The sequence below is a fragment of the Lontra canadensis genome, unplaced genomic scaffold (genome assembly GCF_010015895.1).
Source record: "Lontra canadensis isolate GAN:19392208 unplaced genomic scaffold, GSC_riverotter_1.0 scaffold342, whole genome shotgun sequence".
Taxonomy (NCBI): Eukaryota; Metazoa; Chordata; class Mammalia; order Carnivora; family Mustelidae; genus Lontra; species Lontra canadensis.
In genome coordinates this window covers 63,147-81,669 of record NW_022631336.1, presented here as the reverse complement: position 1 = coordinate 81,669, position 18,523 = coordinate 63,147, and the positions used below count along the sequence as shown (strand labels likewise).

The window sequence follows — 18,523 nt, the reverse complement described above, 5'->3', positions numbered from 1 at the left end:
TATATGGGAAGGAGAAAGACCACACAATACGGCGCCAGGTGGGAGGGCAGTGCTGGGAAACTGGCCTCTGTGCTCAGCACAGATTCCCATGGGCCACTATTCTCAGGGCTAAGCTTAGAGTCTGCAGACATTGGCAATCAGTATATTTGGATTTGGGTTCTATTTATGGTTCATCCCATTCCTCAGAGTAGGCCTTAGGAGCCATTTTTTCTGCCATATTCCTGCTATCAAGGTGTGTTTCCCTCCTGACCTTGATTGAGCTGAAAGTAGAGGTTTTAGTTTGAGGTCAAGGTTGCAGACCTACCTGCCAGCCTCTTGTTTTCCCTGCAGAGAACATCTAGGTGTGATGGCAGAGACTTAGAATGGTGGGATGGGGATTATGGCTTGAGTGGAAGCTTTCCCACAAGATCACAGTATTTCTCAGAGTAGATGAAGCCTTTGCCTTCAACTTAAATGACCCCACACACCCCAGACTTCCCATAGGCAAGTCAGAACACCCTCTTCTGGACAGACCATCTGGGTCAAGGGGAGCCACCAGTATTTGGGGACAACATTCCTTTCCTCCAGTCATATCCCTCCAGCCAGGCCCTTGGTCCCAGAGCACCCACTCCTAACCCATAGCAGAGTCCCTGCAAGGGAAAAGCTGCCAGGCTCACAACTCCTAGGTAGCCCCAGTTTCCCATATCTAGGGCTTAGAGAGAAGTTTCTAGAAAATCTTCTTGATAGTCATTTAGCTTTGTCTTTTGTCTACTGAGCAAGGTATGTAAAGGTGTCCAAAAATAGCACCGAAAAGGGTGACCCAGAGTGTACTTGTGAAACACACACACAAAATACAAGTGCACAGCAAACCTTATGGCCAGCAAACGCCCTCAGATCAGTCTACCATTTTACAGATAGCAAAGCGGAGCGTGTCTTCAGAAGGAAAGAGGAACATCAGAGGCTCTGACGAGACATTTTAGGTTATTGTTTGTTAGTACATCTCTGCCCTTTAGAGAGCACTTAGGTCCCAGGCCAAAGACAAAGCAAGCAGAAAATAACAATCATGGCTCGCTACTGGGACGTGCGAACCCCACTGTGGTTCTAGGGAGGACCAAGATGGGGATCGCAACTTCTCTAATGACAGCTGGCCTGATCCAGCCTCATGCGAGTCTCTGGAGGGGAGCGATTTTCCAAGAAACTTGGCTTCCCTCAGTGATTTGTTTCTAAACGACACTATGCTTTGTTGAGATGCCGAGAAATGATTATCTGGGGCCTGGGGAAAATGGTGAAGGAGGTTTCCCCAGGTCCTAGATAATCAGCATTTAAGGAAGCCAGCCTTGGGACTTATCAGCGCTATACAATAGAAGTACAGAGGTGATTTAGAATTTGATGACATATCATTTTCTTTACATTTTCCTAGGAGTGCTTCAGCGGTAAATATTAAAGGAGTCCTGTATCACATTATGGTTAATACATACTCATTTTAGTTCCCACTGCTGGAGCCCTGATCAAGAATGACAAAGATATTAGAATTCTGCCTTCCTTTCTCTCTCTCTCTCTCTTTCGTTTCTCTCCCTCATAAATACTTTTGAAGTTTTCTTTAAGACGCTCACATAAGAAGTGAGTATAGACACAGGAAGGGAAAACGAGCCCCTGGCTCGGTACTATTGGTATATCTCCTGTTGGAGAAGGGCCCTGGATCGTTCCCAATGGGTCAGTAGTTTACCTGCTTCCCGAGGAAATGCCAGTTACCATGTGACACCCCGTGGAATGTGCTGCCCAGCTGACTTCTTACTAACCATCAGCAGGATCTAAACTGACCCCCCCACCAGCACTCCCCCTTGCCCTTCCCCTTTCCCTCCTGTCCTCCTGGAACCCTTCCTTTGCCCACTTTTCCTTGCCTCCCGGCTCCCTTTCCTTCACACCCATAAGCAAACTACGACCAAGGAGACAAGAAAAGCTGAGACCGTTTTTTTATATGAGAAAAATACAATCCACTGTAGTCCTACTGGATGCCGCCACAGCGGGACTGGGCTGCATGCGCCAGGAGTGATGGGGAATGATTTTAAAGGCTGTGCTCCAAATGACCAACCAATCTACCGACCCAGTCGACACCCTCTCTCTCTTGTTGTCCCTACAGGAAAACCATAAGGGTTAAAATAGTAGATGAGGAGGAATACGAAAGGCAAGAGAATTTCTTCATTGTCCTTGGTGAACCGAAATGGATGGAACGTGGAATATCAGGTGTGAGATTCTTTAAAAAAAAAAAAAAAAAAAAAAAAATCAACAACATCCAAAAAAAACGAGAAAAAATTGAAACTGAAAAGCAACAGCCACAAAAAAAGCAACTCTGTTTTTTTTCCTCCCTGCCCCCACCCCTCACCATTTTCTTCCCTTTTCCTTTTTCCTCTTTTTGACCAACGGACTTTTTTATTCTTTTCCCTCCTGTATTCTCGCTCTCACCCTGTTTCGGTGTCATCTCTGCCTTCTTAGCCTTAGCTGATTCCCCAGTCCTCCTTTCCCACCTTCTGGACAGCGCTGCAGCCTCAACTTCTCATTACCCTACCGAGTTACCTCCTCCCGCCCCGTGCTCCAGAGATCTGATCACCACTGTCCCTGGCACTCTCCCCCACAGCCCCCACACATCCATGGAAGGTGTAACTGTGGAAACTCCTTGGTGGGTGGGGAGGAGAAGAAAAAGAAAGGAATGTGATGCCATGCATGTCTGTGCCCTTTCCTGCCTTCTTGCCCTCCCACCCTTCACCCTTGAGCCTGGATTGAATTGGGGGGAAGAGTCTGGGATGGGGGCCGGGGCCCGTGTTGCAATGATGCTTTGACAGTTTCCTGCTGCATTCCCCAACCTTCCTTGAGTGCGTGGCGGGTTATTCCCTTGCAGAGTGGTTCATAGGCCCCTCTGCCCTTCATGGAGGTAAGTGTTTTATCTGACTATTTCACAGCTGGGGAGACCATGGTATGAAGAGGTGTGCCAGGTGTCAGAGGCCATAGCTTCTGAGACCTCTCTGAGACAGAGCTGGCTTCGGAAGTTTTCATATGCTCTGGAGTCCTGAACTATTCTCCCTCCCCCTTGACATCCAGCCCATCTCATTCTACCTTTATTCAGGCTGCTTTAGGACCATGCAATCCCTAAAGCAGAAAATTGAGAGTCTGCAAAAAGAAGGCAATAACTCCAGGTATGGGAATCTCCCCAGCCAGAGGGCCCTGGAAAAGGACTAACACTGGGTGGGCCCAGAGTATTGACTTATGGGTTTTCCAATAGGAGAAGGGCCTCTAAATGGTGTAGTGGGTTTTGATCCCTGAGAAATAACACAGTTCACCGAAGCCTGCCTGGCTGGGCATCTGCAAATAGGCTTATCACCCAGATCCCAAGATAACCCTCATCTCCCACCAGAGGAGTGGCCCCATCTCCTCCCTTCCTCAAGACATGCATCTTGGAATACCTGCTAGGGTTCCATTCCTAAGGAACTGATTATGTTGCAGCCAAGGAAGATATAAGGAAAGATTTCTTCCCTTGAAGAAAAATGATTGGAAACCACTACTTCGAAAGTGCTGGAGAGCATATGTGGGATTGGAGAAGGGTGCTCTTGGGAGGTACCAAGAGAAGGACATTCACACTCCCTTTCAGGAGAGAGATGCTTCTGGGAGCCTCATGGAGGATGGAACAGTGAGACCCAGTTGTTTGTCAAAAAAGGGAGATTATTCTGCAACTACTCCATATTCACATGACAAAGAGCAGCATAAAGCCTTTCCTTAAAGGACAGATCTAAGGGATTCAGCAACTATACTCCTAAAGCCTTATCGACAGGATTGATCAGTTCTCACTGTCTTCTGGGGACTCTCTGCAGATCTGACCAGTTCTGTGTCTACCTAGGTTTGGGTATGCCTAGTGTCCTAGGGGCAAAAGCCCTCTCCATCTTCCATTACTCATCCTCTCCTTGCCACCTGATAGGATGTCGCCATAATTCTGACTGCCAGAGTGTGAGCGAGGGGAGAAAATCTCTAGTTCCATTGTTTAGATTGCCAGTCCGCCAGTTGCTACCACTGAGAACATTCTCAGAAATTGTCTCAACACCTGCCCTACCTCATTCCGACTTCCCTTGTGCATCTACTTCACCGCCTCATGATTGGTTGGATGCAGCAGACACCTAAGGCCATTGTAAACTAGATTTATCAATTTCTATAGTCTGTTATGTAGGTGCAAATGAAAGCAGCGCAAGAGATCATTCAGGGTAGCTGGAAAGCAGGCAGTGGCTCCAGACAAAACGAATGGGTTGAAAGTCTATCCGTGATTTTATTCCACCAGTAAAGAGGCCTCCCTCTTCTTTTCTGCCTCCCCAATAAACCCTGATCAACAGCAGGACAGGGAGGGACCTAAGATACACCTTGCTGTCTTCAAGAGACTTGGCCAAATGCAAATGCCTTTGGCTACTCCCCATTTGAGGACACCCCTCTTTTTTTGCCCTGGACTCTTTGTCCAAGGAGATGTCAGCAGAGTCCTAGTGGAGCCTAGTCCCAGGGAGTGAGTAGGTGAGAAGGCAAGGACCCTCCAGGTCTTCCCAGTGACCAAGATGCCAAGATCGAAGGTGCCAATAGGAAATATGTGCATTTCCCGACCTCCTGGCCTATTGTCTATTTTCAGTGTCTTCACATCTTCCCATATTTTGGCATTAGACCATTAGGTGAAAGGTCATACAACTGGATTGTCTAGACTCAGAATCACATGAAAACCCATCCTGATTTTCAGAATTCCCTGCTGTTCTAAGAGTGAGAAACTGTACAGTAGAAAGCTTTTCATGACCACTGCTGCATGGGGGAGTCTTAGGCATTCAGAACAGCCTAGACTTTGCATGATCAAAATGACAATTGAGTTACCGAAGGAAAAAAAAAAAAAAAAAGCACTACATTTGAAATAGCAGATTCTATTCTTGGCAGACAAAACAGACTTTAGAGGTGAGATTAAATGCTCCGGATAAGCTAGAGGAGGGAAAAGGGAGGATGAATAGGAAACATGGTTGTCGTGGCTTAGAGTAAGTGCCAGAATCTAGAAGTAGACATCGGAGGGCAACGCCAAGCAGCATGGTCAAGGCTGTTGGGCCTGGACACTGGGAGCCTCATGTGGAAAGGAAAGCATTCTCCCCCAGTCATGGGGCCTGTCTGTGCCCCCTCTTACCACATCAGTGGGCTTCCCCTGACAAGCTGCCCAGATGCTTCCAATTACTCACAGAGCTATGCTATTTCCTGTATGTCCCTGGGGTGTCCAAGCAGGGATAAATGATGCTCACCTGACCCTGGGGATCAATACAGGGGAAAGTTCAGCTGCAGATTCTCTCATCAACAGCAGCAGGAAAAACAGCCTGGAGGTGTTATGTCACTCAGAACTGGCCTATCTGGGTCTCGCTGACCCATCTGTAACTGCTAAGTGGAAAGTCTCAAATTCATGTAGACAATGACCAGAGAATAGGACCATTTCCGGCTGACTGCAAGCCCTCTGCTTGGGAGGGACTTCTGAGTGAAAACCAGGCCAGGAGGGACCTTTCTGGAAGAGCTTCCTCTTGTCTGGCCTACCTGGGTTCACTGATGTATTTGGGTTTCTGGTTTCCCCTGGAGCCTGGGGGGCCAGGAAGGGCTCTGCTTCCATGCAGCTCCATAAAAGGAGCAGAATGAACAAGCTCTCTTGCTATCTGTCTATCTATCCATCTCAATGTAGCAAAGAGAGTCACTCACTTACCCCCCTTGGAATTCCATATGGCCTCGAGGAACCAGAAAAAGTCAACTGCTGTTCACTCTGCTCATATACATAAAAATTCTCAATCCACAAGTGTCTTCAGTGGTTGTGACTGTGAAATGATGGATCGTTGGCCGGAGCTGCCTTCCTAGAGATTTTTAGAAGAAACAATTCACAGACACCACCCCCGCTCCTTCCCCAGCACCATCAGTCACCAGCCGTACCACGAGTATGTAGTGGGATGTTCCCAGACTTCTATATGACAAGAGCCAGGGAGTGTGGGGCTGTACTGAGACACCATTGAGAGGGAAATGTGGTATGTCAGAAGAATTTTTTTAGCATAAGTACAAATTTGGGAGCTAGGGATGCCCTGTGTTAGGTACATCTAACTCAGCTTCCCAGTCCCACCTACAAACAGCTTTCTGTATAACAGTTTCTCTGGTCCAGGATACCTGGACCCTATTTAGCCTGTCCTTTCTGGAATAAAGACACCACTCTGCCAGGCGCAGCACCACAGAATCTATAAAAAATACAATTGCCAAACTAGGTGGCAAGAAAAGATATCTCTACCAAACACCTACTAGTTGCTGTGACTTTGCCTGCCACAGGTAATACCAAATGGTATTACCCTAATCTCCAGGCTGTATCTCTAAAAAGATAAACCATTCAGAGAAGACGTTTTGCAGAAATTACCTTTTCATGAGGTCCTCCTTTGAGGGGAACTCCAAGTTCTGGCCAGTGTGGTAGCTAGGAAGCTATTTGTGGCCATGGGAGTGGCATGGGCACTGGGAAGCTAAGCTCGATCTGGTTATAAAGTTAGGACTAGAAGACACAGGACTGAGCACTGTTCCACTCTTGTAGACCACTGCTCAGGACCTTGAAACCCTAGGGCCATGTGCCCCACTGATAAGCCAGCTACACTATACCGTTTTCATGGTAATTAGATCCTCATTCTTTTACAGAATAGATACGATAACCTGATTTCTTAGAACAACACGAATGACCAACTCTGTCTCTGCTCCACTCACCTGAATTCCCCATCCTCCTTCCTTTTCCCCTTGTGCCCAGAGCTGTAGGAAATGTGTGGGGAAAGTCAGGGCTCTGGCGCTCAGCAGTCCCTCCAGTGGCTTACACCTCTTGCTGCTGCTGTGGTTGCACATGCTCCAAATGCTGCCCTTTGCATGTCGCTGCAGGGCTCTCACCCACTAAGCTCACTGCCTTCCTTACCCTGCTGCAACCACAAAGCCTGGGGATACTTTCAAGATGGGACCTTAATGCTCTTTCCTTTTCTTTCTTCCCCTTGTCTGGTATCCATTTGCGAACAGCGCTCCTGTTGTCTCCAGGTAAGAGGTGTCTTGCCCCCTCTTTCTTGCTTCTTGCCAGTGCCATTATTTAGTTTAAGACCAATGTCCTTTGATTTATTTAATAGGAACTGCGGGCTCCAGGTAACCTGACAAGTTCTCCTAAGGACTGAGAGCTTTATTTCCCCACTTGAAGTAATTGTGAGGAAGTAGAATTCTTTGAGCATCACTTCTGTCAGCAGATGTGGGTAAAGGCAGAACCGGTCCTCTCTGGGACCAGGAAGAGAGTTGAAACTTACAAACAGACAGTGGGTCATAGACTTCTCCAGCGTCTTAGTTCATCTGTCATTTCATGTTGTAGGGCAAGAGAGGGTGAGAGTCAGGGCTGAAGCTCCTAATGGGATCGTGATGGGATTTGAAAGCAAATACTTTGATCTTGAGGGAACCAGGGGAAAATAATCAGGAGCTGCTGTGAGAAGGTGAAAAGCAATTTTTAAAGAATCTGGAATTTTACTGATCCTGGAGATCTTCCATCTCATTACAGCTGAGACCTAAATTGCTAGAACTTTGGTTCATTTGTCATTGACCCTTGAAGTCACATGTGCCATGAACATGAAGAAGAATTAGGATATTATGGGTGGTGGGAACAATTATCTGGCTGGAAATAGAAATTTGGGGGAATTTATTTTGGACACATTCTCATGCAGAATCTAGGTTCTGTTGTAGGATGAATACCTTCTTTGAGAGTATGCTTGCTTGGGTGTAATGAAATCATAAATGACATCCAACTTCGTGAACAGATAGGAAAGCATTTCCAGCATATCTGCAATTCTGTAACTCTCAGTGCAGGCAGAGTGAGCTATGCAAGATGTCTCAATATAAGTTAAAATCACACTTTAAATTCATCAGTTCTTTGAAGATATAAAAAAAATTTAAGAGCAATTGAGAGGCAAAACATCTTACAGAATTCACTCGTATTCAAAATTAAGAATAGGCTGCACCGGGTATTGAGAAGGGTAATATATAAAGAACATTGACCTCCTTGGAGGCTTTAAACAATAACAATAATAAACATAGGCAAACCTTTTTTTTTTTCCTGGGAAAAAAAAGGGGGGGACTCCTGCTTCCTTGGCCATTTGCTTCCTCTTTATACCAACAGGATAAGAACTACCTCTGACCCCATATATTCCACTATTCCCTCAAGGAATTAATGTCATAGCATTGGGAGTTCCTTCTCCAGTAACTTTCTTGCCTGAGAAGATTTGGGCTTCTTTGTTCCAACTCTTGCTTCCACCCACCCCCACCACCTCCCACACACATAGACACACAACGAAGACTGGTGACTTAATTTAGGCTTTCTTGTACTTTGAACATATTTGCAAAAATACCAATAGAAGCTAAAATAAGAAAAGCAGGTATCACTTTCTAGATCTTTCAGTCTGTAAACTTTTAATCTAGGAGCCCATGGTTAGACTTAAAACTCACTGGAAATCTCATGTTCTTGTCTTAATTTTCCTGGGTGGACAGGCAAACATGATTAACAATGTCTGGTGGTGAAAGACAGAGTAAATACGTTCATTCTGAGCTATACCACCAAGCTCAGGGACCTCGAAATGAGCGCACTAGCTGCATCGCCCCATTTCTTTCTGAGGATACCTGTAGAGCATTGAGAGCAATCTATTCTTGTCTGGCCTGGCAAGCTCTTTGTTCTTCCAATATTTGCTCAATCTTTCATCCTATTCATATTCTCTCTCTTTCTCTCTCCCTCCCTCCCCTCCCCCCTTTCCTGCGATCTGAGAGTTTATTCAGTCAGTCCAAATATCAAAATCACCTATCCTACCCACCCACCTTCACTTGAGATTCTGAGGAGTTACATAAACAAGCTATCACAGTCATTATGGTCTTTTAAATGGAAGACTTGTCACTTTCTCAAGAAAGTAGTTTGAATGTAAAGGAATGATCATTACAGAAATAGAATTACTATCAAACCAAGACACTAAATCAGAGTTGATTTAAAGGCATGTGAATCAGTCACTTAACTGATATATATGGAGTTCCTCTGTGGGGCTGTGGGAGATCCAAAGATAGAGGATTGGTATTTGTCAGAGAGATTTTGGCAAAAAGCTAGATGGAAAAACTGAATGTCACCACAGGGGTGGACAGGTCAGTAGGTAGATCAATATCCTGCCAGATGGATATAGTGCCAGATTGATAGCTAGACAAGGGGTTAGACAGGTACATTTATATGTCACTGGAGAGCTCATTATATTGGTATAGAGTTCTTGAGGCACATGTAAAGTATGACATGGGGGCATCGGGGAGGGAGGAGTAGAATAAAGTAGAATAATACTGTCACTGCTAGGATAGCCATTGTGATATGGTGCCAAAACCTACAAGTAGAGGGAAAAAAAGTACTCTTGTTTTTAAGGAATCTATAAGTCTCTTTCTAAAGGCTTTTTCTCACAGTAGCCTGCAACCTGGCTTCTAGGATCACTGACTTCATAGCCAGAACCCTAGGTATACCCAGATTTACCTTCATAATTAACTAATAAAAGACTCTGAATCAATGGATTGAATAAAGTTAGACTGCTAGAGGGTGTCTGCTTACTTAGAAATAGGACATTGATCCTTAAGAAGTAATTCCTTCTGAAAGTCTTCACCAACGCTACAGGAGGACAGCACCACGGACAGCTCCCAAACATTTTGGGATTGCCTTCTGTGTTTGGGGCCAGAAGCACTCAGTGGAGCGGCCAGCTCAGGAACCCAGTGCATACTTTCTTCCCATCTTCATTCAGGACAACTAAGAAAATTCTCCTATAAAGCAGCCTCTCTGGTAACTTACACTCTTGGCTTATTGTCTTTCCAGTGAATTCCTTTCCTTGCAACTTCAAGGGCTCAAGCCTTACCTATCCCTACATTTCACCAATCCCCAGGTTAGAGAGAAAAGAAGACCTCCTTGGCCACTGACCCACTTTGTCTTTGAGATTATCCAAGGACTAAAGGATTCCCATAGGAGATTCACTGTGTGGAATGAAAGCAATTAAGGAACTCAATAAAAGAATTAATTGCATATAAAAATGTGGGCTTGGAAGGAAAGATGTTTAAATGATCTCTGAAAGAAACAGGCTGCCAAGAGCAATTTTCTAATCAAAGGGGAATAAAAAGATTCAATCTCTATTTCACTCTAATCCAGAAAACATGTCTTCGTGGTGAAGTGGTCTTAAAATGGACTCACCAGCTGAAGTGGAACATTTTTCGCACCATTCAGCATGAGAAGGGACCTCTGGTAAATGAGTCAAGATGCTGGGGGACACAGGGAATGCCTCAAAAAAAAGTAAAGGAAGAACAAGTATTTCTGTTCCAGAAGAAATACACCTGGCTCCTACAGAATTCCTGGGGACCTTTCATTGGATAATCAGGAAATCTTTCAGGAACTCTTCCAAGTTTCTCACTGTGAGGACAACATTCACTTGTACGGAGTGTAGATATTCCTGCTTTCTCCTCTACAGAGGGCACAGTCCCAACGTCGTTGGAAACAGATGTTAACGGGAACCAGTAGACATACCCTTTGGATTAACATGTGGTTCTGGCCTCCAAGGACTTTTATATCAAGTAGTTGAACAGTCAGGCCTAACAATTCAAATTGGCAAATGCTTTTGTTCCCAGCTCTCCAATATCTCACCAGATGACTTGGGAATTTCACTAGGTGCTATTTCGTGGAAGGTCTCTGGGTCAGGTTGCACACTCAGTTATAAGATGGAAATAGGAATACTTATCCCAGGACTGCAGGGGACCCTCTCATGGTCTGACGGTCATAAAATGTTCAGCATGTTATAGAAAGAGACACTAAAAAGTACCCGAAGTCCCTACTCTTGAGAAGAGCTTGCTGTGTGCCCACTGCTCGTGCCTGATGCTCTGAGCTCTAGATCCCTAGGAAGTGCAGAATGTGCTAAAGCTAGTCTGATTTTGTTTTGTTGCAGAGGTGACAGACAGAAAGCTGACTGTGGAGGAGGAGGAGGCCAAGAGGATAGCAGAAATGGGAAAGCCAGTACTGGGCGAACACCCCAAACTAGAGGTCATCATTGAAGAATCCTTTGAGTTCAAGGTCAGGCCATAAGTGAGATCTAATTGAATAATAGAGTAATGCGGTGGGAGGTAGAAGTTTTGTTCCGATTTCACCACTCAATAATGAAGTTGAAACTGAACAAATCACCTACTCACCCAGTGTCAATGTCCCCATGTGTAACCTGGAACGAATAGCCCTGGCCATTTAGATCCTAGGAATATTGGGAGGAAACACAACAAATGGAATAAAAGGGCTATAAAGCCCCTGTATGTATTATTTCTATTGTTCAACTGAATTTTAAAAACAAAAATTCTAAAATTTACTACTTGGGGCAACATTTATTGGTATCAATACCATTATGCTTTATTGTATAGCTCTAAGTATCCAATATCTGCCATCACAACCAAAGAAAAGAGAAATAGAAAGACTGACCCAGAAGATACCATGCAAGGCCATTACTCCCAGAACCCATGTGGATATATGCCCAGAATGCAAGACATCTTTCATCCCCTTGAAGCATCAGACTCCTCCACAGTTCTGAGCATTCTAACTTCATGATTTTGAGTTTTTATCTCCCCGACAGAATACGGTGGACAAACTGATCAAGAAGACAAACCTGGCCATGGTTGTGGGGACCCATTCCTGGAGGGACCAGTTCATGGAGGCCATCACTGTCAGTGCAGGTAAGAGGGTCTCAAGATGGGCACCAGCCTTGCTGAGAGGAACAGGCAACTCCAGAGAAGGGCGAACACAGCCCCATCCGCAGCTACCGATTTCTGGGAAGGCCCCTGCATCCCAGATCTAGTCCTTGCTGTTGGCTTGTTTTACCAGGTCACTTCGGAGAAGAATCATGGGGTAGCTGGGAGAGCCTGGCTACCTGCTGGTTTTAGATCCTGGCTCTGCTGTGTGACGTGGGACAAGTTACCTTCCCTCCACCTCAATTTCCTCATTCAAAAAGGGAATCATTTCGACCTTTTTCAGCAAAGCTGAATGAGAGAGTCCGGTGCCAAACAGAACTCATTAAATTCTGGTTTCCATCATTCCTTCCTCTCATTATTTTGGTCCTCCTTTTCTGTTAACTGGAGGACTACTCTGATTAGAGATGTGGGGGTCCAGAGTTTGTAAATTCCCTGCATTGACACTGGCAAACCTCCACTCTGGATGATTCCAGACCTCTCCTTGGCCATTCACTGTCAGGCTCCCTCAGTGGTGGCCCAGAGCACAGCCAGGGCCCCAGACAAGATGTCTCCATCACCACCCACAGTGCCTCTTGGCACCACGGCACCCTCCTCGTTCTGCCCAGTTCCACTGGCCTTGTCTGCTTTCATGAGGCTTCGTTGTCATAGCAACCCACAGGGTCACATCCCTGAGGCCCAGGAGCCAGAGCAGAAGGACCGCCAGGAAGAGAGGGTGTCTTCAGCCGCTGCTCCCCCACATCTCACGTGGCCCTCCTCAGATCTCCCCAGGACACCCTCTGATGACCTTACTTTGCCCCTAAGGGGACAATAAACAGAATATAGGCCATATCATCAAACCCCCTCCTTTCTCGAACAAAGGAACTGAGGGTTAGAAATAAGAGGTGATTTTCCCCAGCTTACAGATCCTCTTCCTGGCAAAGCTGCAACCGGACCTCACGTGTCCTAACTCCTGCTTGTTAAAACCCTCACTTCCTCTGATCGTGTTAAATCTAACCGAGGCTGCCCCGGAACGGGTGCCAGCGGGCCTCAGCACATCCTCTCCTCCCGGACCGCTAAACGGGCCACTTGGCCCCTGTTTCCTGGCGAGGACAATGGGGCCCAGCCCTGCTCTGTCCCAGGGGATATCGGGAGGATGGCGCTGGTTCTCTGGTATGCCCACATGATCTGGAATGACAGCCGCGCCTCTGGGGACGGATGACAACTGGAACCATGAGGTTACTTCAGCAGGCGGGTCAGGAAAGTTAGGGAGGAGCTCGGACATACAGCTGCTTTTGCTTTTCTTGGCCCAGGCAACTGAGGAAGCCTCCTCCACCCTCCTCTCTGCCTCATCACCTTGTCCCTCCTGTGATCTCCCCTCATCCCGACCCTTTGTCCTCTCTCCTCCCTTCTCTCCCTATTCCCCTGTCCTCTCCCTCCCACCCTCCCTGCTGCCCTGCACTCACCTTGACCAGTGGGCCACCCCCACCTGGCTCCCCTTTCTCCAGTGTTTTCAGGCACCCGCAACCTGGCCCCCCCGGCGGCTCAGGAGAGAGCGGGAGTGTCCTGCCCGCTGATAATGCTTGCCATGTTGGGTTGACCTGAGTTTTCCTGAACAGGGACCTGACCTCGCTGCCCTTCCTGGGGGCCTGTTTTATCTTGTCTGCAGCAGGGGACGAGGATGAGGATGAGTCAGGTGAGGAGAGGCTGCCATCCTGCTTTGACTACGTCATGCACTTTCTGACCGTCTTCTGGAAGGTGCTGTTTGCCTGCGTGCCCCCCACAGAGTACTGTCACGGCTGGGCCTGCTTCGTCGTGTCCATTCTCATCATCGGCATGCTCACGGCCGTCATTGGGGACCTGGCCTCCCACTTTGGCTGCACCATTGGCCTCAAGGACTCAGTCACAGCTGTTGTCTTTGTGGCATTTGGCACCTCTGTGCCAGGTAAGAGTGAGGGGAGCCTGGGTTTGCAAAGAGGTTACTCCTGGGTCCAAGTGACCCCCTCCACTTTGCCTCAAGATCTTCTTAGTACCACCGATCTGAGCTAACAGAGCCTCTGCCCCGAAGGTGTGCGGAAGTCAAAGGGATTCCTGACAACAGTACTAGTGAGAGCAGACATTCCTTGAACCCTTTTGATGTGTCGGGCTCTGTGTATGCCACACAGTTGACATGTTTTCTCTCTGTAATGCTTACCAGATCCCTACGTAATCGGGATCATTATTATCCCCACGTGACAAATGAGGAAACTGAGGCCCACAGAGCTAAATCGGCTGCCCGTGTGAGCAGCCCACTTTCTCAACCTCCACGTGATATGAAGGCCACAAACAACACAATTCAAAGACCATAGATACAGTTTTCCTCCCACGTGTCTCTGGCAGCCTCTGAGACCAAAGATTAGCCCACTGGAAGGTGTTGCCCTGGAAATCTTCACGAGAATTCTTGGCTCCCTCACTTAGAAGGACACCTGTGAGTACAAATCTTCTCCTGACAGGACAGGAGAGGAAGCTTAGTGAGCTTGTGTCGTTTCATATGATGAATTACATGTTCTTTTCTTTTCGCATAAACACCCAGAGATGAACAAGAGCAAGCCTGAATTTATTCATTCATTAGGCAAATATTCACGGAGCCCGATACAGTCTCGTGCTAGGCTGTCGTGGAAGGTGGGCAGGCGCGCTCCCCGCTCTGAGTGGAGTTCAGCAGCTAGCGGCAGAAACGACCCAACTCCCATTATTGAAATCATTTCCGTTCAAGTTAAATGACAAGAGAGTAGAGGTGCTGTGTCAGCATAGACGGAGGGACAGGGCTGGGCTGGTTCGTGGACGGCTTCCAAGAGAGGCTTATATAAGCTGGGCTGGAACGACAAGGAGCAGAGGGCTATGTTAGCTCAGGCTCCTGACTGAGTTCAGCTGGGCGTCCAGGACATCTGCACCTGAACTCCTGCCAGGGAGCCTCCCTGCTGCCACAGCAAGGAAGAGAGAGTGTCAAGTGCCAAGAGGGTTATGTCGAATCCCATCAGACGGAACTCTGCTGGCTGGACCCAGGGAAACCGTTCCTGGACTAAGAGAATAAATCTCCCTGGAGGGTAACTGAATTGACATGACACTCCAGAGAAACCTCGTCCCCAAACCCCAGCACAGAGCAGTGGGATGATTTGCACATTAGTGATGCAAGAGCCTTGGCTCTCCTGGAAATGCGTCAGGTGGTAGGAAATTAGACGGATGGTGCATGGAAAGCTTTGTGGAGGAGATGCCCTGTGATCTCCGTTCTCCAGGCCTTGAGGGACGGAACTAACAGAGGGAAAGGAGCAGAACTATCACAGTGGGAAAAGGGACACACGTGGAAAGAAATTGCAGAGGATCAGAGAGGGAAAAGCAAGGTCATAGGTAAGAAAAGGCAAGAGATTTTCTCTTGGAGATCCGAGAAAATTGGCAAGAAGGAGGCAAGCCAGGACAAGCTTGGGATACTTCCAAGTCCTTGCACTTGGTCAGGGAGCAGCTGGCAGCATCAGGGGCCTGAGAAAGGTTACACAGTGGTGCATTCAGCTGATTTCATGGCTTTGCCCGAAATTCTTTGGGATGATCATATGCAAAGGGCCCATCCATGAGAGTTTTAGGACCAAATGTCTTGTTAACTGCCCGTGTAACCTTGGGTAGATTGCTTGACCCTTATTATCCTTACCTGTGAAACCAAAGGGTAGCTAGATGTCCCTGAAAGTCCTCCCAACGCCTACAGTCCAGGCCAACATCTAAAGTCAAGCAGCACACAGGGCCCCGTGCCCCATATACTAACTACAGAGACTGAGTCCCATCTTCCTTGAGTCTGTACCTCATGGTTCCCTGGCATGTCTCTGTCCGCATAAATCCAGCCCCTAACGCAGTGCCAAGCCCGGGGGCCATGACTCTGTTATGTGAGCTGATATTGTGCAAGATGGTTACAATCAGCATCTACCCTCAGCAGCTTCCCAGGCGGCCAAGTTTCCCTGGGCAGATGGAGAAATAGCAAACTCCCCTTACCGGCGGGGGGGGGGGGGGGAGAAGAAGAAGAAGAAAAAGAAAAAGAAAAATCCAAAGGGAACAGCAAACCCACTCAGTAAACATCAGGACCTAGGCCCTTAGGGATCTTTCAGACCCCAGCGGATGAGGAACCTAAAGCCCAGAGAAGTGAGGTGACCTGTCCAAGGCCACACAGCCTGCCTCTCCTTCCTGAGCTTGGTCTGGGGCCCCAGCTGCCTTCCGGACATATGGTGGGGCCGGGGCGGCAGTGGGGGGCCCTCCGCATCTCAGGCTCCCTCCAGCTCCCATCCTCTCTCCCTCTTCCAGACATGTTTGCCAGCAAAGCCGCGGCCATCCAGGATCTGTACTCTGATGCCTCCATCGGCAATGTCACGGGCAGCAACGCCATCAACGTCTTCCTGGGCATCGGCCTGGCCTGGTCCGTGGCCGCCATCTACTGGGCCCTGCAGGGACAGGAGTTCTACGTGTCGGCCGGCACGCTGGCCTTCTCGGTCACCCTCTTCACCATCTTCGCGTTCGTGTGCATCAGTGTGCTCCTGTACCGCCGGCGGCCCCACCTGGGCGGGGAGCTGGGGGGGCCCACGCGGCTGCAAGCTGGCCACAACGTGGCTCTTCGTGGGCCTGTGGCTCCTGTACATACTCTTTGCCACGCTGGAGGCCTACTGCTACATCAAGGGCTTCTGAGCCTGGGCGCGGGGCCTCCGCTGCACACACCTCGGACTTCTCCTGAGAGAAGGGCACTTGGCCACCATGACCTCGCCCGGGGGGGAGCAGCCCACAGAGGCCCCAGGAACCTCACCCGACCTAGGCCCCCCGGGCAGTGGGACTGAAAGGGCAGAGTCTTAACCAGTCAAACGAGTGGAGGAAACACCCTCTTTACAAAGTATTTAATTCAATACAAACCAACAACAGCAACAAATCCACCTCCTCCCCATCTTCCCATCCGTGTCCTGACCCACAGCAGAGGTCAAACCTTCCACCGCCCTCCGATTATCCCTTTGCTGCTTCTCCTTCCCTGGGGCAGGGCTTCCACGTCTGTCCTGTTGGTCGCATCCCCACACTGTCCCCCAGCTGGCGGGGGTGGAAGTGAGTCCTATTGCCCAGCCCCCTCCGCGCCCCCCCCCCAGGCCACTTTCCGGTTCTCTCTTCATCGTAGCCATTACTGTGCTCACTTTGCCATCAGGTGTCGCTCATTGTTTGCTCATATGTCTTCTCTTTCTGAAGTCAGTTAACAAAGGTGCTGTGGAGGAACTCCCTGGGAGGGACAGGCAGAGACAGGACGCTCAGTGGCACCCTCTCCCCCCCGTCCCCCGGTAACCGCTGTCTTTTGGCTCCAGGGGAGTCCTGCACTGCCCCCCCCCCCCACATCTGCTTTCTTTCTCAGTGGACGAGGGCTGGCGTTTGGGTGGTAGTGTGTTTGCACACCCATGCGGTGGACTGAAGAGCCAGGGCTGTGGCAGGGGCAGGAAGACCTTTATATGCTTCTGTCAAAATCCAGTTTAAAGCAAAAAGTCATGGTTCCTTCCCTCCCCTTTCCAGTTTACTCTGCCCATCTCCCTGGGGCCGGGTCTATACGTTCATCCTTGTGCGGGAGGAAGACCCACCACTTGCGAGACGGGGGACAGGAATAGGAACGGGATCTGATGACAGAGGGCGGCTGGGGAGACAAAAGGCATAGATGGCTTCTTGAGTCATCTTTGGCTTCGGATCTGAGGCGGAGCAGAAGAACTGTCCACCTCGTGAGATCTTTAAGGGGAAAGATTGTGTTTAAAAGCGTCAGTGTGTCCGACGAATGTCAGCCTCACCAGCCCCTCACTTTCTAATGTGCCACACTGAGAGGCCTGACTTTATTTTTTGAGATTTTTTTTTTTTAATCAACCTTGAGGTTGATAAGAAAACCAGGGGCTCCTTCCACCTCTCCTGGACCCTCAGGTCACGTTTGAAAGCATTTTCACAAGAGAGGAACTGGAATTTCTCATCTGTCCCACATTCCTGCTTGTTTTTAAACCTCACGAAGCTCTTTTTCCAGCCTGTGGGCTATTTCTTGCCCCACTAAGAGGAACTTTAGTTGCTATCATCCCACGGAGCCTGGGTTTATAGAAAAAAGAGATTGCCGTGGCCTACAGACCTTTTCCCAACAAATTTGAAAAGGACCTGGCTTTAAAACCCACACGCTTGTGTGTGCGCATGCGTGCACACACACACACACACACACACACACACACACACACACACACACACGGATACACATAGGAACTCATCACAAAACTGCCCACAGATCTTTAGGCTTTCTGCATTGACATAAATACATTTTTTTAAGGGAAAAAAGAGAAATTAAAAAAACACCTGTTTAATTTTAAACACATTTTTTTAAGAAAAAAATAACTAAAAAAGAAACAGTGCTCATGTCATAAGCTATGTTGACAGTTGCCAGTGGAAATGTTGGGTTGGTTTAAAAAAAAAAATAAAAGCTATACTTATATCTCTCTAAATACAGCTTGCTCCTTCCATGTTTCTTCAGGAAGAGGTCCAGGGGGCCAGCTGGGGGTTTTCTTCTGGAGCAGATGTGGTTGAGGTGAAAGTGTCATCTCCTATTTGTATCTCCTGTCTGCCTCTGCGTTCCCTCAGAGGCCAGTGTTCCAGACCCAGTGTTTTTAAAGCAAAAAAATAACGTCAGGGAAATGCCACCTGTCAAAAGCTGGACGATGGGATGCTGGGGGACAGAAGCAGCAGAGCTGTGGTGATT

The 18,523-nt window shown here is 48.1% G+C and overlaps 1 protein-coding gene across 1 annotated transcript; it reads left to right on the top strand.

The window, feature by feature from the left end:
* Window positions 1–2,049: 2,049 nt before the first annotated feature.
* On the top strand, window positions 2,050–16,538 carry LOC116862814 (sodium/calcium exchanger 3-like). Its single transcript, XM_032850231.1, is given in 7 exon segments — window positions 2,050–2,223; window positions 7,048–7,065; window positions 11,004–11,128; window positions 11,673–11,772; window positions 13,433–13,708; window positions 16,084–16,349; window positions 16,351–16,538. Coding segments are annotated over 7 exon segments (915 nt in total). The 5' UTR covers window positions 2,050–2,204; the 3' UTR covers window positions 16,462–16,538.
* Window positions 16,539–18,523: the final 1,985 nt, after the last annotated feature.